This window comes from Caretta caretta, chromosome 7 (genome assembly GCF_965140235.1).
Source record: "Caretta caretta isolate rCarCar2 chromosome 7, rCarCar1.hap1, whole genome shotgun sequence".
In the NCBI taxonomy this organism is placed as follows: domain Eukaryota; kingdom Metazoa; phylum Chordata; order Testudines; family Cheloniidae; genus Caretta; species Caretta caretta.
In genome coordinates this window covers 12928322-12954602 of record NC_134212.1, presented here as the reverse complement: position 1 = coordinate 12954602, position 26281 = coordinate 12928322, and the positions used below count along the sequence as shown (strand labels likewise).

Here is a 26281-nt window from a genome sequence, read left to right as displayed (position 1 = left end):
GCAGTGATTGGTGAACAGGATTGGGTCCCTTGGCAACAGCATCCTTTCCATAAAGAATCTAATGTTGTGGGGTACTTACTTAAAACATTCACATTGGCAGTGGCAAGGATGGCACCATGCTTGTTAGTTGCCTCACACTGATACACTGCACTGTCCTGCAGTTGTAGGTTGGTAATGCTGATCTCCCCAGCAGAGACTCTGCCCCTATAGGTCCGTTCTTGAAAAGAATCAAACCATGTCAGTAGCATGAGGAATGATCAGCACTTTGAGTTCACAGAGCATCTCTCAACTGCTTCCATTTCAGATGCATGCCAAAGGGGCAAGCTGTATTTTCAGGATTAGGCTAACAGTTCCCCAACCACCAGAAAGCTGCTCTAAAGCATTGCACATGTCATCATTCCCATGGGGAAAAAGAAGTGGATAACTTGGCTTGCAGTAACATGTTTATTTCCAGAAACATTTTATCAATGACAGAAATAGCACAGTTTATATTTTGAATGTGTGTGTGCAGATTTCCAGAAGCACCTAAGGCATCCGACTACCCAGTTCTCATTAAGAAGAATGTCCAAATCACCTAAAAAAACTTTGAATTTCAGTCATACTGTATGTTCTTTACACCTATATACACAGTATGATGGGATACTCCAGGGATCGGCAACCTCTGGCACGTGGTCCGTCAGGGAAATCTGCTGGCAGCCAGGATGGTTTGTTTACCTGCAGCATCTGCAGATTCAGCCAATCGCGGCTCTCACTGGCTGCGGTTCGTCATTCCAGGCCAATGGGGGCTGCGGAAAGCGGCATGGGCCGAGGGACGTGCTGGCCTCCACTTCCCCAAGCCCCTGTTGGCCTGGAACAGCAAACTGTGGCCAGTGGAAGCTGAGATCGGCCAAACCTGCAGACGCTGCAGGTAAACAAACCATCCCGGCGGATTTCCCTGACGGGCTGCGTGCCAAAGGTTGCCGATCCCTGGGGTAGACAGTGTCCTGGATAACTTGGAGTGAGAATGGATGGGCCATGCTGCAGATTGCCTCACTCTGGGAGGAATTCTGATTTTCTCAGCTAGAATTCATTAGAGGGGTTCAGCATGCAGCTTGCTATGCTGGCTAGTTCAGGTGTATCTGTGACAGAGAGAGAGAGAGAGACATGGCCTAACCCTTCCCCACTCTTATTCAAGCAGATAGTGCCAGTGGAGGAACAAGGAGGGAGCAGGGCCTCTACTCTTCAGACACTTTGTGGCTTATCTCTGTGCTAGTCTATAAGTCCTAGTGGGGCCCTAGTATTGTAAGAGACTGATCCATGTTCCTAAAGATGAGAAACATACCCTGACTGGACATAGGCTTTAAATTACAGTTGTAGCTTCCATATTATTGTTGCTTTAATTCTACTCCCTTCATTATCACCATGAAGTATTCACTTTGGCTAAACCAGACAAATCAACTGTCATATGATGCATTTCGATTTATGCACCAACTTTTGTGCTGGGAGTATAGTATATGCTAATCTTGTCCAGCTGTCTGAGTGTAACCCACACACCTCCTGGGTGTGGTGTTCTGTTCCATCTAGTGGCACCGAGACCACTTAGAGAAAGAGTTAAATGAGTCTGCTCTACAGCCTTAGCTAACAACCAGTTGGCTTTTAGCTCATGCAGTAGAGGCTCATGCACTAAGCTCCAGAGGCCCCCGGTTTGATCCCACCCGCCAAAAACCGGTGTCTTTCGGCGTTGCATGAGCACACTATTTTGTATCCTTACTTACTATCAATAGGTATCCCATTACGTTTCCACTTTATAGTTGGCTCAGGTTTGCCAGTAGCTTCACACAATAGTAAAGCAGTTGACTTTATACTGTAAACATCACTTGTGGGTTTCTTTATCCACTGAGGAGGTTCTGTTAAGAAAGAAAATAACATTTCAGCAGACGTTACGACGAGTAGGAATAAAAGTTCATGAAGATGTTGCTATCACTAATGTCTTCCAGCAGATGGCACACACTATCTACTATTGCAGAGTAAAAAGAAAAGGAGTACTTGTGGCACCTTAGAGACTAACCAATTTATTTGAGCATGAGCTTTCTTGGTTAGTCTCTAAGGTGCCACAAGTCCTCCTTTTCTTTTTGCGAATTCAGACTAACACGGCTGTTACTCTGAAACCTGTCACTATTGCAGAGCAGGTTCTCTCTTAAAGGATAAATATATTGTCTTATTTTATTTTGATTTATAAAACAATTCTACCAGAGAAATTAAAATAAAATATACACCATTCTCCTCTGTTTAGATGGTGTTTGTTGAAATTAAATGCCAAGGAGAGGTTGTCAGAAGTGGACAGTGTTTTGAGTGAAAATGCTGAGCTGTAAGTGCAAAGCTAAATGTTAGTGCACCAGGAAGGCTGGTGAAAATGGCAAGGTTGCTTGGTTTGATATTTTCCAGAAACACCCTCAATATGGAACTCTTAACAACAGACATGCAATGTAACCAATGTAACGAAAATGCAAATATCTATTCAAACCAAATCCTCCCCTTGGATGTAATCATGTGGCTTCCACTGACTTCAATGGGACCTGGATATAGGTCTCTGACAGAAGAACCTGCAGTCTTAAGAATATTTTGGTGACTCAGGGAATGCAGGGGCTGAATCCAAGCTTATCTCTTTGCATGGACCAGAGAGGTTTCCTGGGATTTCTGACACCTTTGCACCATCCTCACAATAGCCAGAAACTGGGATCCTAGGGGCCTGATCCAAAGATCACTGAAGTAAATGGGAGTCTTTCTATTGACCTTCAATTGGCTTTGAAACAGGCCCTAAATGTTCAAGATAGAGCAATTACCACTCAAAAGTCAACAGTGCTAAAAGTTGTCCACATGGTGGTGCCAGAGATGCAGTGCCGTACTGACATCTTTCCTTGTTCTTAGAACAGGAAGTAAACACTATGTTTATGTTAATGAGGAGAATAGAGTGTGTAGTGTGGTGTTTGTTTTGGTAGGGTTTTCCTTTCCTTTCTTAAATATGTAAACACTGCTATGTGTTCACATTAGAGAAGGTCAAAGCAGCAGGTCTTGCACCTGGAGCAGAAGGTGGGGAGATCCTTGGTTCTTAGGGGAGTTTGTTCCACAGTATGGAATCAGTCAAAGCTCTGTCTCTTGCATAGACCAGCTGTACTGAGAAGTGGTGTTGTTAATCACAGTCCTCATCCTAGAGCTTTAGGCAATCTTTTAGATATTCAGAGCCTAGGTCATTAAAGGTCTTGAAGATAAGGACCAAGACGGAAATGAAATGGTGACAATACGCTAATACAAAGGTTCCCAAAATGTACCCCAAGATCACTGGTTCTTGATGGAGAACTACTGATAGTCCAAAAGAGGCTGCCTGCCACATGGTGCTAGCTCCTCGTCTCCTGCTGCTCCGTTGAATTAAAGAAGAGCTAAAAATACACAGCTTAAGTACTTTCCTAATGTTTTTCAAGTAAGAAACTGCTAGAGTTGCCTCATCGATGTTATGCAATTCTGAGTCTATTAGACAATTTCAGTATTAAAATGTAGTCCACACCATGAAGACACTAGAGAAGCCCTTCTCGATTAGGAAGAGGCGCTGTGCTGCCTATTAATATATTAAACGCAATGGCATCAAATATGAACATGCACCACTTGCATCTGCAAAATCCCACATTTATGCCAGCAAGTTGCTGATTTGTGCGAGCAAGATGAGTAAAGGCAGCCACCTCCATGGGCAATTCACCCCTCTTAAAACAGCTGCGAATCTGGGGGCTGTGATTACAATTGGCGTGTGTGATTTTTTTTAAATGATGCCCCTAGTTATATTATTAATTACTATTATTCTGACAATAAAGACGAGACACCCCAACCAAGATCAGGGTTATGATGCCAGACATTGTGCTAGTTAAAAGCTTCAGAGGTTATAAGCATTTTAAATTTTGGCGGATTATATTCAATAAATAAAAGTGTTTGAAACCATGACAATTTGTTGTTGTTTTTTTTAAAGAACCTCTCCCTCAGCAACAACAGGGCTTTTTCTGTCACCATTCTAATGTTCCAGGCTCTATCTCTTTTCAAAAAGAGAGATTAAAAGGTTCAAGCAGTCAAACAATTTGCTGGCTGAACATTTCCATATGCTTTGTCATAATTGCCTGAATCTTGGCCCTCAAACTATTGTAGGATTAGTAAATAGGCTGCCTGCAAATGCCATTGCTTGAGAATGCTGTTATGAAGTCTGAGGTTTTGTTTGGACATGCTTAAGTATCAGCAAGAGGACACAACGTGGAAATGAGAGCTAGATTCTGATTTATACTCTAGCAATAGGAGAGAGAATGGGCAGAAGAGCAGTGCTATTCTGTTGATATATCACTAGATAGTGGCATGGAGAGTAATTTTTCTTACTTGTTTAATTTTCTCTCCCTATGCACATTCATAGAGGAAAAACTGTCACATCCACAGATGCTATAAAGTGGTGTAACTCCACCAAAGTCAATAGAACTACACTCATTTACACCAGTTGAGGAGCTGACCCCATCATGTGCGCAGAGAGAGAATGAGACTGAATATGTGGCTCTGTGATGGATGTTAGTGACATTTATTGGTTTGAAACTCTAGAAAAGGAGACTCTTTGGGCTCACTTGTGCCTAACGTGTTGCATGGGAGGAGACTCCTAATAGATCTAAATCCTATTAGTGGTATCAACCGACATTGGTTCTATGCAGGGGAGAGGGGTTTAATAGCGCTCATAAAAAGCATTCTTTACATGGAAATAGCGGTTCTAGGTTTTTGGGGACTTGCTGGTTAATGAACAGAAACAATAATTCACATAGCTTTTATTCCTGTAGAGATCTGTGGTCAACATACTGAACAACTTAATTAATGTTATTTCCCTTGCATTTTACTTTTTGAAGCTCCTACAATTGCTTTGACGGCTTCAGTTTTTGCAGTTGAGAAAACCATGACCAGATTGTTAAAATATTCAGCTACTGTAGAGACGTTCCATACCATCTGGAATGATTTCTAAGAGTCAGCAACTTCCACGACAGGAGCATTTGAAACTTCTCCAGGCCGTGGTGTCCCATTCCTCCCCACTTTCAGGAAGAGAAATAAATATTATACAAAACAGGGTTGTGTCAAATGACAGGGAGTGATCAGTCATATCATATGACAAAATGCTGTGTAGATACTTGAAAGGCTGTTCTTCCTCTCTGGTTGCCTGCCTATGGAGAAGTGAGGAGAGATGGGGAAGTGAAGATTAAAATCGAGCAGCTGGCAGATGTGGATTGCTTAATAGCATAGGAGCACATTTCTCTCAGCAAAGTGGAGTCTCTTTTTTAGTCGTGGCAAGTGAAAAATGTTTTTGCTGAGTCTTTCAATTATGTTTCAGTATCTTCCTTCCAGAGCTATTTTGGGTGTCTTACCCAAAATAGCAGCTACATTAGCATGGCTGATAGTAACATTACAAAATGATAATATCACTAAATGTTGTACTCTGCTCTGTGGGGAGAACTGTGAGCCCTGCTGTGTGCCTGGACACAGCAATACGGGGGAGTAAGGAGTCACCACATGGTCCTGCATGGGCTACCCACATCCCTGGAGCTTTCTTAGTGATGGAGGGAGGAAGAGCAACTGCCAGCAGGCTGATAGTCCCCCTGTGAGCAGGTGGTGGGTGAGTGGGTCCCCCAATGCACACATGGAGCAATAACCTGATACAGAAAGGGGGATGGTCCACATCCCTGTACCCTGGAAGCAGAAATCACATTGTGACTTTCACGTTCTGTCGCTACTCTATTCCTGAAGGAGCAATGTTACACGTTGCCCTGTCCTGCAGCTGGATCGCCCTATTAACTCTGAAGAAGAGGCATTTATCTGCAAACTCATTCTGTTACTCATCCTCTGTGTAACTATGGGGCGATGCTTTTCTAGACTTTATTTTGACCCTAGATTGTTTCTCACTTGATTTACAATGGAAGTGTTTTGCATTGTTACCTAACCCACCCAGTTTGCATGATGCCTATTGTAAGATACTACACTGGCTGGTTTTATCACTCAGTTTCACCTTCGCCAGTAAATAAATAAATAAATAGATAATAATAACGGATAGGAAAATGCACACATCTGTGCAAGCTCCACTGATTTCAAAACAGTTACACTGGAGTAATTATGTGCTTTGTTATGCTGTTATGTGATATGATATAAGTCACTATTTTAAGACTGAATCTCTTCCATGATGCCTATGAAGAAGTGCTAGCTGCCAATGGCTAGGTATGCAGTGAGCTGAGACTTCTTTTTATTGTGTCATAGTTTGCTCCATTAACTTGTCCACCCGCCACCATTTGTTTGTCTCATCCAAATGGTACATCTTGTCATAGCATACACTGCAAGCTAAACTGGGTGTCAGGGAACTTCAAAGGAGCCACAAGCCTCTAGTTCTTGGTTTGTACTGGACAAGTAAGTTCCTGAGCTTCCTGACTTTTTCCTGGGCATGCACCATGCCTTATACAGTGGTGCCCTAATTCTTGAGCTGTGTACCTAGGTGCTATCATCATATTATTATTTGCCTTGCAAAAGCAAAGAAAGGCATTGTGCTTTATTATTAATCATGGTTTGTTAAGAGTTGACAGTGTCCTTGGCCTATGGACTTTATCACCTAAGTAAATCCAGAAAATACACTGGGAAACTTCAAATGTGATGCTCATGTAAAATGATTCACGTGGGCAGGAAGGGGGGTGTTGCTGTCCCTGGGGATAGAACCTGGACATGTTGGTCTAAAAGCATGAGCCGCAATGGCCTGCACGGAAAGAACCAGGTCTCTTAACCAAATGCTGCAGCAGACTCATAAAAACCTTTATGTGGTTCAGCCACTACAGGTCAACAAAGCTATCCAGAGTCAGCAAGGGCGACGCTAATAGAGCAATTGTTCAACAATGCATTATTTTAGTGAAGGGCTGGAGACAGTAATTTGTGTTGGCATCTTACTGGTAGGAGCTGGCCTCTCTAGCCTTTGTGGAAGCAGAGATACAGTTTGCAGATCTAAAGTTAGACAGGCCCCCAGGCTAACATACACAGATAGTACAGGAGTAACGATAACATTAATGAGTGAGGATATAAAAAACTGCTGGGAGACAGATTAGTAGGGGTTATAAAACAGAGCAAGTAGGGAAAAGTAAGAAGATAGTGAGTTCCTTAGCTCCTGGGGAAGACTGTTTGCTTTTGCAGTCAAGAGTTACAGTCACTTAAATTGTCCTGTTATGTTAACTTTGAGAGTATTTTATTAATATTACAAGTTGTAAAGGTTTGTCATGTGAGACACTGGCTCGTGTCATGTCACCTTCAGCTACTTCTACCAGCTAATGAAATTACTCCTTCACGCCTCTGCTTTTGACGCTGAAGATCATGGACACTCCATCCCTTTTGATGACCCAAGGTAAGTTCATTTACGGATGAGAGTGTCACAGGGAAGTGCTCTAGTGAAGATCAGCATTGGCAGGAAAAAAGTAGGCATGGGTGAGGGATTAGAAGAAGAATGAAATCACCAGGTGCACTGGAGAGGAAGGAGTGGTTCCAGACGTGTTGGGTAGTGTGACAGTAGAATTTGGGTTCTGAAGAAGATGAGGCCAAGGGATCACAAAGATGAGCAAAATTAGCAGAGTAAAAAATGAGCACTGGAGTGTACCACAGTGGCAGAAATATAGGTAGCAGCAGAGTCCCGCAAGCGAGACTGAGACGTTTCAATACAATGTGGTAGGAAATGAAGCAGATTGTTCAACTGTGATATTTTGAGAAACCTAGAGGGGAGCGAGGAAAGAAAACTGCAGTAATCTAGCTGAGACATCACTGACACCTTTCAAATGGTGGCAAATATAATTAAAATGACTCTTTGTGACTACGTTATGTTCCCATTATTGAGGCCAGGATTGTTTCCCCTAATTTTTCTTTTCTATGCAAGATGCTTTGGATTTATCAGACAGACTTTACTCTCTACAGATTAGGAGTTATATTTGAATAAAGCATGCAAGATCCAGTCAAAGTTACTATATTAAAAAAAAAAGTAAATTATACCTCTGATAGTTTCATAGATTTTAAGGCCAAAAGTGAACATTAGGGTGCCTAGCCTGACTTCTGCATAACACATGTCACAGAATTTAATCCAACAACCTGTGCTTGACTAAAGCATATCTTTATATTTTAGATTACTGTTTTTGCATATATTACCATTTTTACTTCCCATTCTACAAAATCTTCATGGTTTGTAAAAAAAATCATTTTACATGAAATTTAATGCTACACTGTGCAAATATAAAATCATAGGGCCAGATCCTCAGCTGGTATAATTCAATGAGGCTCCACAGACTTCAATGAATTGTGCTGATTTACAGTGGCAGAGATTCTGACACCCTTGTTTGTTTATTATTCAAAATCTAAAACCCATTAAAATATAAATGGCACCTTCCACGTGAACTTGAAACTCATGTTTCACTCTCCCCACAGAATTGCTTGCGGTGCACTCATAAGTTCCTTCATCTGCTGCAGATACTTGTTCTATCTTCAAAACCTTTCCAAAACTTTCTGTCACTGCTCTGTCCTTGGGCAAATCTCTACCAGCCTTGATCCAGTTAAGATGCGGAGTTGGGCTAGCAGAAAAAGAAAGAAGATGTTGAGTTTAATTTAAAAAAAAAAAAAAAGAAAGAAGTTGTAACATTTCACATCAGTATAACTACCGAATGTTGAAATTTATACATTTCCCTTTGCTAGATCATGATTTCAGAATTCTCCAAATGGCCCTCCTTTGTGTGCAGAGCTACCCATTTTACTCATTGAAACATCCTGGCTGGAGGTTTGATATGGTCCATAGCTACTGCCTGTTGTTTAAAAGGGACCCGTGTACAACAAATCCTTTGCAGCTGACAGTGGGGCACAAAACAGGTTTGCATCCCTTGTAAACATAGTGGCATGAACTATAGTAGAGGCCCTGAAGCTTGTTTTGTCCTGTTCCATAGGGACTTCTTGCTGACAGACAAGGGGGTAAAGACTTCATTAAAATAACTCCGCTCTGTACTCTGCCTGATTAGATAGGGCTAACCGCATGTCACAGATGGCTGAAAAAGCTACTTTATATTTTTAGAAAGTTAGGAGCGTGCTCAGAACCAGAGACACTGAAGTACAAGACAGATCGCTGTCTGAACATTCCCAGCTGGGTTTCCTGACCCCAGCACCATACATGATGCATATACACAGTGTCATATCTGCTTACTCTTGTGTCCATCTGTTAAGATGGCAAAATGCCCAGGCACAAGCTACTCAAAGCCCCAGGTACCGAGAAATTATGTTCCTTTATGAGCAGCATGGATAATAGTTCAAGTGTCATATTTTCTGCAAGAGAGTTCATCCCTGACACAGTACTGAAACACCGACACTATGAAACCCCTTAAATTTCATCAACACCAGTTTAGATCTTTGTACCATCTAGAGGAGGTTGCCTGCCATTTTCAAGATCAGGGTAAAATCCTCCGAGATCACAAAGTGGCAATATATTTATTGCCATTAATTATTTTTCGATTGACTGGTCCTCATTTTCTGAGTTTGAAACTTGTCTCAATCTAGCCAATCTAGTTCCTCATTGACATTTGCTCACCGCACAGAACAGGGATGAACTGCAAGGGGAGGCAGGTTGGGGGAATATACTTAGAGTCCGTCGAAAATTTGTCATTTTTTTTCCCAAAGAAAAGTACCTTTTCGACTACAAGATTTTTTTTTTCCATTTTGGCCTAATTTGTTCATGCTTTGATGTAAATTTGTTTCGTATTTCATCCCCACCCCAACTTTTTTTGTATACTTGAAAGAGGAAGTACTTTTTCTCCCAGGTCATGGGAAATTTTGAATGAAATGTAAATGTAAAGTGTTCATTCCTTTTTAAAATGTTCATGAAGTACACTTTCCCTTTCTCCTACCAGCTTTAATTATTACACGGGGAAAGTTTTATGAGGAAATTTGCAGAACAAGTCCACATACTGTCCTTGTTTCAACCAAAGTGATCGGTTCCTTACATTCCTGAGCATAAAATTTATACACATATTTTTTTTTAAGAATTCATCAACTGGATAAAAAGGAAGTTCACAGGCAGTGAACTAGACATGGATGTATTGCAAAAAGGAACAAGAACCCATTACAGTTACTTGGAATGAATCCAACAGAGATGAGTTGCTCACATGCTCTCAGAAAATGGCAACCAATTGCAAAGTCATAATCTTGTCTAGTCAAAGGGTGAGTGATGCCCTTTCAAACAAGCATGGACAAACAAGATGCCCTGAACATGTTTGCTCAGGCAGATAAACACCCTGATTTTGCAGTTTATAATGGGAGAGAATTGCACATGCTTTAATATGGATCATTTATCTGCTAACCACAGTGAGCACACAAGGATGTGGAGTTCAACAATACAGGTTGTAAACATGATGATTTAAACACCCATTCAACAGAGAGCTCTATCACACATCAACCAGGAGCAAATGTGTTTTCCCTGTTAAGTTTAATGGTTGGAGGGCTTTTAAGCTTTACCTAGTTTTCCTCCCACAACCCTTTTTGGGTAGAAAGTTGCACACATAAGTACAAGGTAAAAAGTGGTGATCAGGATGGAGGGCATAGGTAAACCTGATCCCATGTTGATGAAAGTACTGCTGTACGACTGCCAAGTTACCCCTGCCCACTTGGAGGAATCAGGGCTTAGAGGACTATTCACAGCTAAACGCCACATCATCATCATCATCATGAGGATTGCACTTCAATCATATCTGCTTAGACTTTCCCATTCCCCACTCATTTTCCATCCTGCACAATAAAAAAGATGGCATACCCCTACCTGTATCTATTTGTTGCATCTTGTCTTAGATTATAGATTCTTTGAGGCAGGCATGGTCTTTTTGTACAGTGACAATCACAATGGGGTACTGGGCCAGGACTAGAGCTCCTTGGCACTATGGTATTACCAATACTACTAATAATGGGGTTTGAGATTTCCATTCAATGCAGAGGGCTACGCCTAGGGATTAGTTATGCCTGCATCCATGCATTGAAATTGGCCCAAATTAAACTTGAACACTCCCAAATATGAATCTATATCTAATTTTGCAGATGTCCCTTATCTTTATCATGGGCCAAACAGAAAGCCCTGAATCAAAATGCCCCTAGTCTTTTACTCTGTTGCTGGGTTTGTTTCTGAATGGGCATCATGGAAGGCAAGAATCCTTGTACGATGGTGCTCAGGAAATTGAAATCTCATTGAAGGTGGAAAAGCTCAGGAATTTATTGATACTTAATCAATACTCTGAACTGGCCATGCTAGAAAAGAAAAAAAGGGTGGGTTTTTTTGGAGTCCACACTGTGGAAGTTGAATCAATTCCTAATACACTCAAAAGAATAATAATTTTCAGTGGTCACCATACTGGAACATCTGCAAAACCAGTGATCACAGGATGGATAAACAACTGTGACATGCCAGTTACTATGGTAAATGCTGATTCTTTAGTTATACTTGTCTATAACCTGTACATGACTCACTCGCCAACAGGAAACTTTCTCCATTGTAACTCTATGCCAGTTTTCAAAAAGTACAATTTATTTAAACAGAAATTTGGTGTAAAGTTATATACTCTGTTGGAGAATGTATAAAGGTGCTTCCTTTTACTCTAACTTTATTTCAGAAGGTTGTTAAGTGGGTCCAGTACTCACAGCCCTTCAGCAATGCATTCAAGTAGTAGAACTCCCCCTTTGATGACAGTAACTGATGAGCTGCTACCAGAAGATTCAGGTGGTATCAGTATTTTGGGTTTTCTTTCCTTGATGAAATTAGCTAAAAAAGAGAAAAGAAAAGGGTCAGACTTTGTGAAGTAAGGTGATTACATATGTCCCTGAATCATTCTGTACCCTCTAACCAGCGCTAAAAATATTGCTTTGGTCAGAAGATTTCTGGAATATTCATTCATTCATTCATTTTATTTATATTTGTGGTATTTTTCTAAAAGACCTACCTAGGGCTCTGTTTTTTACTTACATTCAAAACACAGCTATAGTAACAGGAATAAAATTAGAACCTTCTCTTCCTCAAAACCATAGCCCTGAACCTGCAAACCCTTAAACAAATACACAACTTTACACTCATGGAGTTCCTTTCCATCCAGCTTTCAGGGCTGGGCAGTGGCTAGGCTAGAATCATACAACAGTGGGGGATTCTTTCTCTGGCTGCTACTGTTGGTGTCTTAAAGAGGCAGATCAACCCAGAAGATGTTCAGGGGGAGGCTAGTCCTGAATTATGCTGGTACAAGAGCTCCTGGTTGCTGACGATGTTGGTTGGGAGATGTCACTCTTAAAAGGGCCAGAGTTGCAGCTGCACTAGTATGACTCCCAAATGGTATAGGGTGAAGGGGTGTGTCACAAGGGAGCTGGTCCCTCTGAGCAGAACTGGGCCCAACTTCCCTGGGTCAGAGCAGGTGAGCCAATTAAAGGGACCTAAGCTATCCCTGTGCCTATTAAGGGTTACCAGAAGGGAGGAAATGGGAGATGGAAGGGAATGACTGGGACAGGCCATGCCTAAGAAAAGGAAGGAAAACCATGGTGGAGTGCAGCTAACTCCTGTGATGGGTCCCTGGAGCAAGGGTCTCAGGGCAGCAGCCGTGGGGCTCTTGCTCCAGGAAGGGAGCAGAGCTGACTAGGACTGGGATGCTGCCAGGAACAGGAGCACCAGAGACTCCAACGAGAGGTGGCTTGGAAGCCTGAGAGAAAAGGAGAGTTAAAAGGCTGTTCTCTGTTGTTTTACTTGCCTATGGTAAGAGGCTAAACCATCCTAAAGGAGACTGGGTGTGGCAGCGAGTTTTTGGAAGCTGGGAAGAAGCTGGGTGACAGGGTGGCTGGGCCAGATGCTCTGTTCCAACTCTGCTGAAATCTCTTCTAATCCCTCCAAACGAAGATCCAAGTCCCATCTCTCCAGCTGACAGCCTAAGAAGAATTCGGCTTCCCACCTCACATGCCCTAAGAAGTGTGCTTCATCCTCAGACAACCTCCCTGGTTCCCAGTCAATTTTAAGAACCAGTTCAGAATTTCCTGCCATGCCTTGAAAAAACTCTATCGTGGATTTGCTCCAGCCTCTCTCATGGACCTTTCTTCTATTATCATGCCTGCTCAGCTAGTATTTGCCTTCTCTCTGCTTCCTTATTTCTCCCCTCACCCACACACTCTGACCAATGGTGGTGAATGAGCGTTTCCCTTGTCTGTTCTTGCCATCTGGAACAGTCTTCATGTCTTTCCGCTTCACTAACTTTATATCGTCTTCTAAATCTCAGCCGAAATCATATATTTTGTCCTTTGCCAGCAACTTAGAATTCGCCTTCCCTCTACAGTTGCAGAATTTACAACAACTTACGAATGCATTTGGGAATATAGCTTGAAAACAAACCACTGTTCATAACAAAACTCCTTTTTACTGTCCTGGGTTTCAGATAACCATTTATTCTAGACTGTCAACAAAAACTCAGTTGTTTCTTTGACAATACATTTTAACCATTTATATTGTTAAATGGCTATTCAGTAATAATCAATAGCCAATATGTCATTCAAATGTTTACTGATTCTTGAAGAAAAGCGATTTACTGATAATTTGGTAATAAATCATTTCTATCTTACAAGCCAGTTTTCTTCTCCCCTTCTTTAATTTCTTTGGGTCTCTTTGTACAGTATGTACTACACAGACCAGTGAGTACATGTGCTGTACACAAATGTTCGCCCACATATGCCTAGATTTTCAGACATGAATAGCATTCTTGGGTGTCCAGCATGAGACACCTGAAAAGGGCCTGATTTTCAGAAACTGTTCAGCATTAGTCCTCTGAAAAATCAAGTCCCTCTCAGGTGTTCTTAGTTGGGCACTCCAGAAACTGAGGCACTCAAAATCACTGGTTAGTTTTGGAAATGATGGACTTAATTTTAAAATATATTCTCTCTTGATAACCATGTTTGGGGAAAAATAAGGTATTTGGTAGAACGGGGTGGAAAATAGACTTTCCATCTCATGAAAAGTTTTTGTTTTGTACCCGAATTGGAACAAAAAGCCATAGTTTTGATTTTTTTCATAAAATGAAATACCTCCCAAAAATATCATTGTGAGTCACTTGAACCATTTTGTTTCACTAAACTGACCCCCCCCCCCTTTTTTTTATATTGACGCTTTATGGTTCAATTTGAAAAAAAATAAAGTAAATTTAGAAAAAAAAAGTTATAATACATAAAAAAACCAAAACTTTGAGATCGAAAACTATGAAAACAGAGCATTTAAACATTTCAATAGCTTTTTCCTTTAAAAAACAAACAACATTTCCTCAAAATCAATCGATTTTGTGAAAATGTTCAGTTTTGTCAAAACAGCATTTTCCAGTAGAAAACTTTCATTTAAAATCTTCCAACAAGCCCTAGTATTTGGGTTGAGAATCCAGATATATTCTCAAAAAGAAAAGGAGTACTAGTGGCACCTTAGAGACTAACCAATTTATTTGAGCACAAGCTTTCATGGGCTACAGCCCACTTCATCGGATGCATCTGATGAAGTGAGCTGTAGCTCACAATAGCTTATGCTCAAAATAATTGGTTAGTCTCTAAGGTGCCACAAGTACTCCTTTTCTTTTTGCAAATACAGACTAACACAGCTACTACTCTGAAACCAGATATAATCTGTTAGCTACACACCCTTATCAGTTCTATCCATATTTTCTGCTATTGTTACATGAAACATCACAGCATATTCTAACACTATCTGGTCATCATAGTTCCTTCGTGATTTTTTTAGTCATCTAGCTTGAAGCTCCTCCCCTTGAAATCACTTTCTTGATCAGCAAAACTGCCAATTCTGAAAAATACTTTCTATTTGTCAGGACCACTTCTCTGAACGCTTTATTTCACATGGAAGAGAGATGCAGTAATGTTAAAAATCCTTCAGACCTCAGTCAAGATAGTAAAGACTGAGTCAATACTGATGCATGTATTCCTTATACCCAGCAAACATGTTAAAATTATTTCCTAAGCAGTAACAGTATTTCATCTAAATTGATACAATATTTCATTTTCTAAAATTTCAGATTACCCAACACATTAAGTAGCTCTTAAGTATTCTCATTGTGAATTCAAAGGCAAAGAAACAAACAGGTACACTCACCCTTAGTAACAGCAGCATTAGGTGAGCTTGAGTCATTAGTATGTTTAACTGAAATAAACAAAAATGAAAACCAAATGCAAATGGAATAGTTGATATAGATTAAAAGGTCAAAAACAAATAAAACATCAACCAAACAAAAAAAAAAACTACACAAAGTATTTTCTTAAAGGAAATGTAAATATATTTTATATAAAACCACCAAAACACTATAATGCAAATCAACACAGACAATGAATTTCTGTATGTATAAAGAAAACAATAAAAAGATGTAAAACTCAGGAACTCTAGATTCACTAGAAAGCGATTTTATCAGTTATGTCGAATAAGATTGATAGGTTCCTAGCATTCATTAAAAGATTCTATCCTTAATCCTTTCTCCTTTGTTATTTATCTGCTTCTTCCTGCTCTCAGACACAATGCCTCAGTAGGGGCACTTACGCATTTGCTTCACTTTAAGTACATACATAGTCCCATTGACTTCAACAGTAATGTGCATGTACTTAAGTGGTTTGCTGCCCTGAGGCCAGAGTGTTCCAAAGCCTGCAGGATGAAGTCCTCTAGTGTGTCTGTGACTGGAGACATTTAAACATCTATAGAATGCGATATCTACTTCTGATATTTTACTTACAATTAATATCCTAAAACATAGCACCATAGTTCATAGAAAAGTAGGTTTGGAAGGGACCTTGTAAGGCCATTTAGTGCAGTCCCCATTGCTGAGGCAGGATCAAGTATACCTAGATCAGTGGTTCTCAAGCGTTCTAGACTACTGTATCCCTTTCAGGAGTCTGATTTGTCTTGCATACCCCCTCAAGTTTCATCTCATTTAAAAACTGCTTGCTTCTAAAATCAGACATAAAAATACAAAAGCGTCACAGCACACTATTACTGAAAAATTGCTTCCTTTCACATTTTTACCATATTATTATAAAATAAATCAATTGGAATATAACTATTATACTTACATTTCAGTGTATAGTATATAGAATAGTATAAACAAGTCATTGTATGAAATTTTAGTTTCTACTGACTTCGTTAGTGCTTTTTATGTAGCCTGTTTTAAAACTAGGCAAATCTCTAGATGGGTCTCTGCATACCCCGACTGATCTACACCACCCCTTACAGGTTTTTGTCTCATTTATTATTCAAAATCTCCAATGACAGGGACTCTACAACCTTCATTGAAAGCCTATTTCAGTACTTAACTATCATTACAGTTAGAGAGTTTTTCCTAATATCTAATCTAAGTCTCCTGTGCTTCAGATTAAGCTGATTACCATTGTCCTACGTTTAGTGGATATGGAGAAAAAATTATCACCATCTTCTCTATAAGAGCCCTTAGCATATTTGAACACTGTTATCAAGTCCCCACTCAGTCTTCTTTTCTCGGGACTTAACATGCCTAGGTTTTTGGTTTTTTTTTAATTTTGCTCATCATTCAGGTTTTCTAAACCTTTTATCATTTTTGTTGCTCTCCTCTGCACTCTCTCTAATTTGTCCACATCATTTTTCAAGTGTGGCACCCAGAACTGGACACAATACTCCATCTGAGGCCTCCAGATGGATTAACCAAGTATTAAGGTATATGAACTTAGTATTATTAATTATTTATCTGTTTACCCCAACAAGAAAATATACCACTTGTAAATTAAATATTGAGGCTTTAATTTAGGAAGAAAATATCCCTGATTTTTTAGGAAACATAAATCCCCCAAAGTCAGATATTATTGAAACCAGAAGGGTGACTTAAAGGGCACAGCCAGCTTAAAATAATATATATTCTCAATTGATTTTTAACATAATTATTCTTGCAAGTGACACTTAAAATTATTGCAGCTGAATGAGTCAAGCAAAATGGGAAAGATCTTCAGCTGGTGGAAACTGTCATAGCACCACTGAGTTCAGTGAAGCTTTGATTACCGCAGCCTGCGAATGTGGCCTACCATATTTTCTCTGCTTTTCTTTGTGTTTGTTTGACTTCCTTCAAAAGCACAATCTCACTGTTTCCTGTACATTCTGTATATAGAGTCACTTTGTTTCCTTTGTTGTTTGGTTTGAACTTTGATACACAAAAAAGAGTAAGCAAAATAAATATATAGGAAAATGTAAATGTAAAACCATGACATTGGCAGTGGGACTTAGGTGCAGGTACAGTATCTGAAACAACCTTTTTCTCACTTTTGGGAACTGAACAGATCTGAAGTATCTGGTGTTCTTTTAATCTGCAAAAAACTGGGTAGCTACAATGCCCACGAGTCAGAAAATGAACAGCTCCATGTCTCCTACTCACCCTTTCAATCAGGAAATGCATGGCATATTATGCTCAATTCCTTTGTGCTTTTTACTTCTTACTAGAGGCAGCCATGCAAACAAGTTTTCCTCTTGCTCTAGAGTAGGAGTACATTTCCTATGATTGGGAAAGTATTGACACCCAGTTCTCCTCTCCCAAGGTCATGAAAGTTGATGCTTTTGTACCTTATAAAATAATGGGGTTTATGAGGCTTTTTTCTAAACAACAGGTGATTTTGTGCATTTAGAGACGGAGGGACCATTCATGACTTCTGTTGATTCTACCTTCTCTTGAGCTCCTATCAGAAGAGGGCAGGGATAATCTTCTACTGTTTGTTCAGTTCCTCTCACAGTGGGGCACCATCCTTGGCTGGTGCTTGGGCACTACGGTAATATACTGATTACTATTAATAGAAGTGAAGACAAATGGTACCATTGGCTCTCCATGGCTGAGCTCAGGAACAGACTTGTCAGATACAAACCAAGAACTCTAGGCTATGGCCATTTTGAAGTTCTCTAATACCCAGTCAGCCAAGCAAGAACCTTGTTGCATAACAGGACACCTGGAGTACTCCCTGATCATGTTAACTGCAGCTCCCTAACGTCATTCTCTAGAGCCCAATTGCCATATCCAGACAAACCCATGCCCGGGGGAAGAGGCAGTATGGAATGCCTAATCATCCACTCAGTGGCTGAGAAGGGAGTTGGTTTCCCTGATGCATCATGATTAGATTTCATAACTGTGGAGAACAGAAGGAAGAAAATAGTGCTTTTGCAGCCCAGCAACTGCAGAAGCTTTTTATCAGTTGGATCTAGCTCTCAGAGTAAGACTTATAATATAGGAATAAGCGTATTAACATGTATTTTGTTCAGAGAGAATCATGTTAGACACATGCCACATATTTTCATTCAGTGACAAGGGGGAGTTAAAACAATTTTTAAAAGACTTACTACGTGTAACCATCAGTGTCATTGGCATTTTCTGTACAATTGTCCGCAGCCTGGGAAATGCTGCAAAGCAACAATAATCGCTTCGACTGTCATTTTCTTCCACATTTGCGAAGTATAGATCTCCCTTAAGGCTCATGGAGACCCTTTCATCTTGTGGAATGTGTTGTAAATCTAGCAAGAAAAAAATATTATAATACGGTTATGATATCCTGCCATCCCCCAATATGACTATTTACACCTCCTGTCATGTGTTTGCTTTCAGGTGCAGAATAGAACTTTGATGTAAAAGAGGAAGGAGGTGCAACATAACCATAATCTCTGTGTCCTTTTACAGCCATGGGAATGGGAGTTTATGAAACAAGAACCTAGGTAAACTTTCTACAGAAACAGCATGAATTCTCTGGAAAGTCAGTTTTGTTCATTTACTTTAATTCTGTAATTACTAGGGGATGATGCAGTGAAAATCCCACCAAGTTTCAGTGCTACAAAGGCTTACAACACTGCCACCGATGCCTTGATTTCTAGGTTTCCACTGTGCAGAACCCCAACTTATCTTCCCTGTAACTACACCTTATAGTATGTAACTACTAGACCATGCAAAGGTTGTGTTGTCTCATTGTCAAACCAGCCAAATGTAGAATGAGAGCAGCTGTCTATCTATCTAGTCTGGAATCCTGTCTCTGATAGTGATAACTCCTAGGGGTGAAATCTGAGTCCCACCAAAGTCAATGGGAGTTACGTGGCCAAGATTTCACCCTAGACATTTAAAGAAGAATGTGACAGAATCCCCTAAAATAGCCAATTATGCAATAACCAGACAACAGAAGAAGGTTATTCCTAATCTTGTCAGTTAAGTTGGCTTGCCTTCTGAAGCAGGATGGTTTATATTACTGGTATATTTTATCCACTTTACTGTAACTGAATGTTCTGATTATCTGTGTGTGTCTAGCCCTTTCTAAAACCCTGTTGAGCTCTTGCACTCAGTGTTATCTTGTGGCAATGAGTTTCACAGGTTAATTGTTATGTTAAAAAGCATTTTATTTCATCAACGTCAATGTTTTGCCTTTCAGTTTCATTGTATGTACATTATGAAAGGTGCAGAAGATGACCTGATTCACCTTTTTGTACCATTATTACCAGTACCTTTCCATGTGTCTAACCATTCTTATTACCTATCTCTTAAATCCCTCTGCTATATCCTTTTTTCAGATGGAATGACCAGAACTAAACAAAATATTCATATTGAGGGTAAACCTTTGATTTATGTAATGGAATTATAACATTTTAAATATTGATTTATATCCCATTCTTTAAAAAATTCTGGCAAAAGTCCCATGTGACTTCATGGGGTCTGAATTTCAATCCTGATAATACTGCTTGTTCTTTTGATTGCTGTTGTACATTAAATAGAGGCTTTCACTGAGTAGCCTACAATGCCATCCATATATTTTTCCTTAGTGCTTACACTTTTAATTTTCATCAGTTATGAATCTGTAATGAAACTGATCTTGATAGGCATTTTAAGAAAGGCCTGTTATGTGTTGTGTCATCAAATGTTACTTACCAATATTCATCCAATAGATATGCAAAGGTGGAATTCCTCTGGGAGGATTACAGTGCAAAACCACAGCATCACCATACTCTACCTCAATTGGCTCAATCTTTTCTTTTGGGAATTTTGGTACACCTATGACAAAAAGAAACAGTTTCCTTCATTTTCTTATCCTTAGCCCCCTTTTATGCAAACAGCACATCTACCCCATATCCTTCCTTTTGTTCTCTGTATTAAGTAATATTATTATGCGCATAAAAGCAAAAATTGGCTTGGCATTTTTTGAAAAAAGAGCAAGACGACAAGATCCCAGCAAAAGAGTCTGTAATACACAAAGAACAAAGGAATTAGTGTAAATAAAGCAAAGTAATGGTGATGTTAAGGGGAAGTCTGGCATAAAATCTGCATGTATGACTCTACATCAACCCATCCTGGTACACATTTTTCCTCTATCCTCCACTACTCGGGGGCATGCTGGAGGCTAGCAAGGGCAGGACTGTGGTTTGATGATCCTCACTGGCATAATGGCTCCCAGGCAGTGCAACTTAAGGCAGTGCAACTTAGAGCAGACTTTAGGCAGCTTCTATAACTTGTGCAAGGGGCTGGCTTGATGCTCAGTCAGCCCCAGAATTAGAAGAGGCAGAAAGGTAGCTTAGGGTGATCTTTGCTTCCCCCTCTCTCAGGTGTGCAAGCTTTGCTGTGGCACAGCTGCAGACTGCCCCTACATAATCTTTAGGGTCTGATCTTGCTATCCTTGTACATGTAAGCAGTCCTTTTGACTCACATGCACAAGGGCTAATGGATCTAGCTCTTAAATATAGACCAGTTGATCCAATAGTTTAGGACCTGATTCAATGGCCAAAATTCCCTGAAGTCAATGGAAACCCACAAGGACTGCGTATAAAGGACAGGAACAGCAACCAGCCCAGCTGCAAACAGAAACAAAGGACTGTATCTTGTTTATCAGTCTCATGCGAGCACCCCCACTGAAGGCACTGGTGCTACATCCACAAGTAAGGTGAGTAAGATTTGATCCTGGAATGAGCCTAGAGAAGCCACAACTCAACAAACAAATTCATTTGTTAAATATAACCACTCTTTAAGCAAACCAAGTTGAGACTGCTTCAGGGCAGACACTGAATCCTGCTTACATTTGAGGCAAGTTAAAACTGGTGGAAGGTGCAATTCTGTCAGTTCAATACATAATTAAGCAATAGTAAAAGAATGAAATAATCATGGCTACCAAGAGCCAAAGGGATATATTAAAAAGTGCCAGCTTTGCACACCAGTTATTAATGTGAACTCCAGTGCAATGCAACTGTATATTATATCACGTTTAAATGTCAAAGCTCGTCTGTGCCAGATCCTCAACTGATGTAAATCAGTACAACTCCACCAAATTCAATGGGTTGTGCTGATTTACACCATCTGAGGATCTGGCCCATGGTCTAGGAGTAGGTTACAATTAAGGAACTGAATGATTATTGGGGATTTTACATACAAATATTACGAGATAGATTGAGACTCATATGTGTAGTTCCATAACGAAGCAGGATGCAGGACCTACCTGCATCTTAAGTTTGGGTGCAGAGGAGAAAACAGAGGCTGTGTGCCTGATACTTCCTGCCCCACTCTGAGTAAGTAGCTGGGAGGAATTAGGGGAGAGAAACATGTGGGGCCACCTCCCTGCAACATGTATGCCAGCAGATCTGGCATGCTGTGGCTCCAAGAAGTGTTTCTGAGTTACAGTTTCTTCTTAAATTCCTTCTGTGGTAACACTAGCTAGTCTGAACTGGAACAATTACAACATGATGTTGATTGCTTGAGTAAGAATTGTGTATAGATATTACTGGCCGAAAGGAAGGCATTACTCTGCCATAAGATAAAATGGAAGGAATGTTCTCACACTTACCATGGATCATGAGAAATTATATCTACCAGTCTTCTATAGGCAGAGAGATTAACAATTTTAAAAATCTCCAGTTTATAAATTGAGTAAGGGTCCCTAACAAGCAGTAAAATGGAGATCCCATGAATCTCACCCACTTCATGAAGGACAACAGCGAGAATACTACAGCTAGCTTCCTTCCCATAGCTTCTTCACTCCTTAAGCCCTGCAAGGTACACCCAGTGACAATTCCCGTTCCTGCCAGGTACACATATTAGGCTGAAATTTAGGTCAGCTTCCAACCGATTCTCTTGCTGAGGCCCACTCTGTCTAATCAGCTGGAAGGCAAAATTTTCCTACATTCTGTGTTCGGGGAGTTATTAAAAACTAAAAAAGCTGATTATATTGTTACCCCTTTGTGACCCAACCAGCTACTCAAATGTGGTACCCTGTGGGTTGTTTTATTAAGAGAAACTGTTGCCAGTCCGTTATTTCTTTGATGCAATCCTGATACAAGAAGAAAACAACAGGAGATAGACTTGGAACGGTGAGCCAAGAAACTCTTTCAGCCAGCACTTAAGCCAGAAGCTCTCTTTTATCTTTTTCTCAGGGACACACTATCAGAGCTTTTCTGTCTGGTGCATGCACACACGCACAACCCTATCCCAGTCATTGTCCTGCCCCGGTGTTTGTTATCAGCTTTAGTCAGCCTGGCCAGACCACTGCCTAGGCTTGTCATGCTGGTGCAGACCCTGGACATTGCTGTCCATTATTTCATTTATCAGTATAGCCCGGGTATTGAATGGTTCCCACATTTAGCCTGAATAGACGTTGCTTAGTACACCCATCAACCCAACCATCAACTCCGTGATCTATGCAGCCACCAGCACCTCTGCGCATAACATTATCTTAAGAACTGGCTGTGCTATATCACTCCTAAGCGCATATAGGTGTGCAACTTTTTTGCAGTATTCATCATTTTAATTCTTGGACATTATGTAATCAATTGCTACTAATTTGTGGCTGATCACAGAATCTATAATAATTGAGCTAAGCTGGTAAGTGGTTCTGAGCTCTATGCAAGACATACTGCTTCATGATAGATTTTGAAATTGCACGGAGTTATCCATACAGCACATGGATAATGTGAAATTGGAAATCAATCAATCAGTTTGCCATGACATCTACAAAAAAAGGTCATGTCGATATTACAGGCAACTGCCTACACACGGACATAAAGAGCAGGGCCAGACAATCTTTCATAGCTCAAGGTACTCCATCTCACATTTTCATTACCCAGAGGGAGAACAAACTTGTATAACGGGCCTCCGAATGACCTGTTGAAATGCCAGCAGGTGGATCCTATCAAGGCTCAGACAATCCATTGGCAGGAAAAAAAAAAAAGAGCCACATGAAAAATTATCCACCTGCATTCTGCCTCTTATGGAAACATTTCCCAGAGCACACTGTGATATATAACACACTCAGAACTGTCTTGGGAATGGTTCTTCATGCCACATTTTAATTCCTGCCGAAGTAATATCTTGAGTTCTCTAATACCAAAGTGTCATTAAACTGTGAGACATATAAGGATCAAAATTATATTGGTCTGTGCCCAAGTTCTCTGCTTGTGACTGATGGTGACCCAAGCAGTGACAAATTGTTGTTTTCAGTGCCCTCTCACTGTTGTGAACCTGGGTATATCCAATCCCTAGAGTGACTTGCGATTTAATGACCATACACTACTGGAAAACTCAAGATTAGAGTTGAATGTTTTGAAATACCACTGATAAATGGGACAAGGGAGAGGAAAAATTCAGCAACTGTCTTGTGGATCCCTGCTCCTATTTTCCCATGTTCAGAAAATTCAAAATCTCAGTGAAAAATTAGGAGGAAGGGGGAACTATGTAATCTTATGCTAAAACTAATGAGTGTTTTTAGTATAGATACTGGGCCTGAATCTGTTCCGTTTCCGTGGTATCAACCTGAAGTTACATAGGTCATTTCACTACACTCCAAACTTTAGTGGGATTAATCCAGATTTACTCATGCTTAGCCTGCACTTAATGATATGTCAGCATAGTTTCATTAGTCAGGGGTGTGAAAAAAAACAAATACCTAGTGACAGCCATGCTGAAAAAATCCACAGCGTTGGAGCAGCCGTGTTGACAGAAGAGTGTTTCTGTCAACTTGGCTAATGTTATTCAGGGTGGTGGCATTCCAACACACAAACACACTTCTGTTGGTGCAGAACGCTCTCTAAACTAGGCACTATATCGACACAGATATACTGACATAGGCTTCATGGTGTAGACAAATTCTCAGTGTAACTGACAGTAGAATTTGTCCCACTGTTTAGAGAAGGATGCAATTAAGGTACCTGATTCTACTTTCTTACACTGGTTTTACGTGGTTATCACTCCACTGACTTTGTGGATTTACACCTGTGTAAGTGAGAAGAGAATCAGAAAGGCCCACTGCTTGTTTTTTGCATTTGAAGCCAGTGTGGAGTCAGGGAAGCTAGCACTGGGAAGTGTGCTGGAGAAGCATGCACTGAGGAGATTCTCAGATGCAATTCAGCCAGTGAATGAGTCTTTCTATGCAGGTATATGGTTATATATGTTCCCCTCATAGAAGGACTCATTCATTGGCTCCTCCACCAGGTTTATACCCACTTTGCACCAGCAGATTAGCGAGAGACAGAGAGAGCGAGCGTGCACGTGTGCACACACACACACACACACTGTTGTTGCCCAGTCTTGAGTAAGAGCTGCTAAGGGGACAATGGCCAGGAGATCTCTATTCTCTGGCAATCCCCAATACCCAGAGCATTCCTTGGCCATTGATAATCAGCAGTAATTAGAGCAGCCCTAAGGTTGATCTTCTTTATGCCAGGGATCAAGCCAGTGGCCAGCAAACCAGAGGGACATAAATATGACTTATAACTTCCTTCCACCTGCACTGTGCTGAGCACAGCTTGGACACAGCCTGAGATCTGTCTCAGTGTATCAATTTCAGTTCTGGCTTGTGCCGTTTGGAGTTAAATTAGCAATTCTCATTACAGTCTTTGAACTGTTTACAAAGGATGATTTTGCTAATTTATGGAATGATTTCTAATTTCCACACTAAACTGACTAATGTAATGGCTGGCTGTCAATCTAGGAAGGTATCTTACTATGGGATAGATGCTAGTCCTTGCCTACATGGAAGGTTTTCGCTATTACCCTTTCCCAAGAAGAAGGGTGTTTATCCCCATAAATGACTTGGCGACTGTTAGAATAATCACAGTGAATTAGTTGGTAAACTGGGGTGACCAACAGGACTGGGTTCTATTTCTGGCTCGTGCACAAACTGCTGTGTGACTTTGCTCCACTACTTAGCCACTCTGTTTTCTCATCTGTAAAATGAGGATAATATTGATCATTCACCTTTGTAAAGTGCTTTAATGCCAATTGTTATTTTAGCTCAACTCAAGAATCCTTTTGGTCTCTTCACTACAGAATTCAGTATGCCTTTTCAAATTTTAGATAGAGGCTTTGACTTCTAGGTGGACTGTGCAATCGATAACGTGAGATACTGTCCGTGAATTTATTTCTTGGTTGATTTATTTTCATGCTATGCTTTCATTCTGTAGTTTTAAGTGTTTTAAGGAAAGTAACTATAAATATACTTTAAATGGATCTTGTGTACATTTCACCAAGGAGGCGGTGTACCTTGTGATCAATTAAATATAAGGTTTAAATTTCTAGTCCTAATTCAATTTCTCCTTCTGACATTGGGCACATTCAATAACTAAAGTAACAGAATTATAAGTTCAGTAGTACAGTGGTTGTTGTCTGCATCCTTGTCTTATTATGGCATTTAATATGTGTCGCACTATATAATCTGCACTGCCTGTTTCACTTAATTGTATATGGACACTAATCATACACATATGCTTAGATAAACATGCATTGAGATTCTACTATAGTTCTTGGTCAATTCAGTTAAATACAATAAAGGGAATGGAAATCTACTTCTAATATAAGCACCCTTATTGCAGTGAAGAAAGTCTTGTCCAGCACATATCAAGCTATCCACATGTCCTGTCTCAACTACAGGTTCCAAAATTCAAGAAACAGGCATCAATTAAGAAAAGTGTTCTGTTTTTATATATTTAAGTAGCTCTTCTTTTGGAATCAAAGTCAATGGATCACCAGAATATCAAAAGACTTTGCACTGCTGGAGGTGACATACTTTAGAAGGGACATAAAACTGACGTCCTCACCATTTGGGAAATTAAAGGGCCCCCGGCAGTCTTCTTATGAGTAGTGGTATCACCCCAGTGCCCTGGCCAGATTCCAAAGTGAATAATTGTGTTCTGCCTAGAGCTTTGAATGGCAATGTTGCTCTTTTCACTCTGCCCAAAATTATTGGG

The 26281-nt window shown here is 40.3% G+C and overlaps 1 protein-coding gene across 13 annotated transcripts in view; it reads right to left on the bottom strand.

The window, feature by feature from the left end:
- The window catches only part of CHL1 (cell adhesion molecule L1 like), a 195929-nt gene that overhangs the window by 48652 nt on the left and 120996 nt on the right, over positions 1-26281 (bottom strand). For 12 of the 13 annotated variants that reach the window (XR_012669187.1, XM_048857096.2, XM_048857094.2 and 9 more), the window contains 7 exons: positions 19989-20111; positions 18425-18595; positions 15185-15232; positions 11716-11836; positions 8437-8621; positions 1755-1886; positions 80-217 (listed from right to left, as the gene is read on the bottom strand). Coding sequence is in view for 12 of the 13 variants with exons in the window: in XM_048857096.2 (XP_048713053.2) it covers positions 80-217; positions 1755-1886; positions 8437-8621; positions 11716-11836; positions 15185-15232; positions 18425-18595; positions 19989-20111 (918 nt within the window). In the remaining variant the exon portion in view is untranslated. The remainder of the gene's footprint in view (positions 1-79; positions 218-1754; positions 1887-8436; positions 8622-11715; positions 11837-15184; positions 15233-18424; positions 18596-19988; positions 20112-26281) is intronic. The other variant, XM_075130260.1, reaches the window with a different exon arrangement.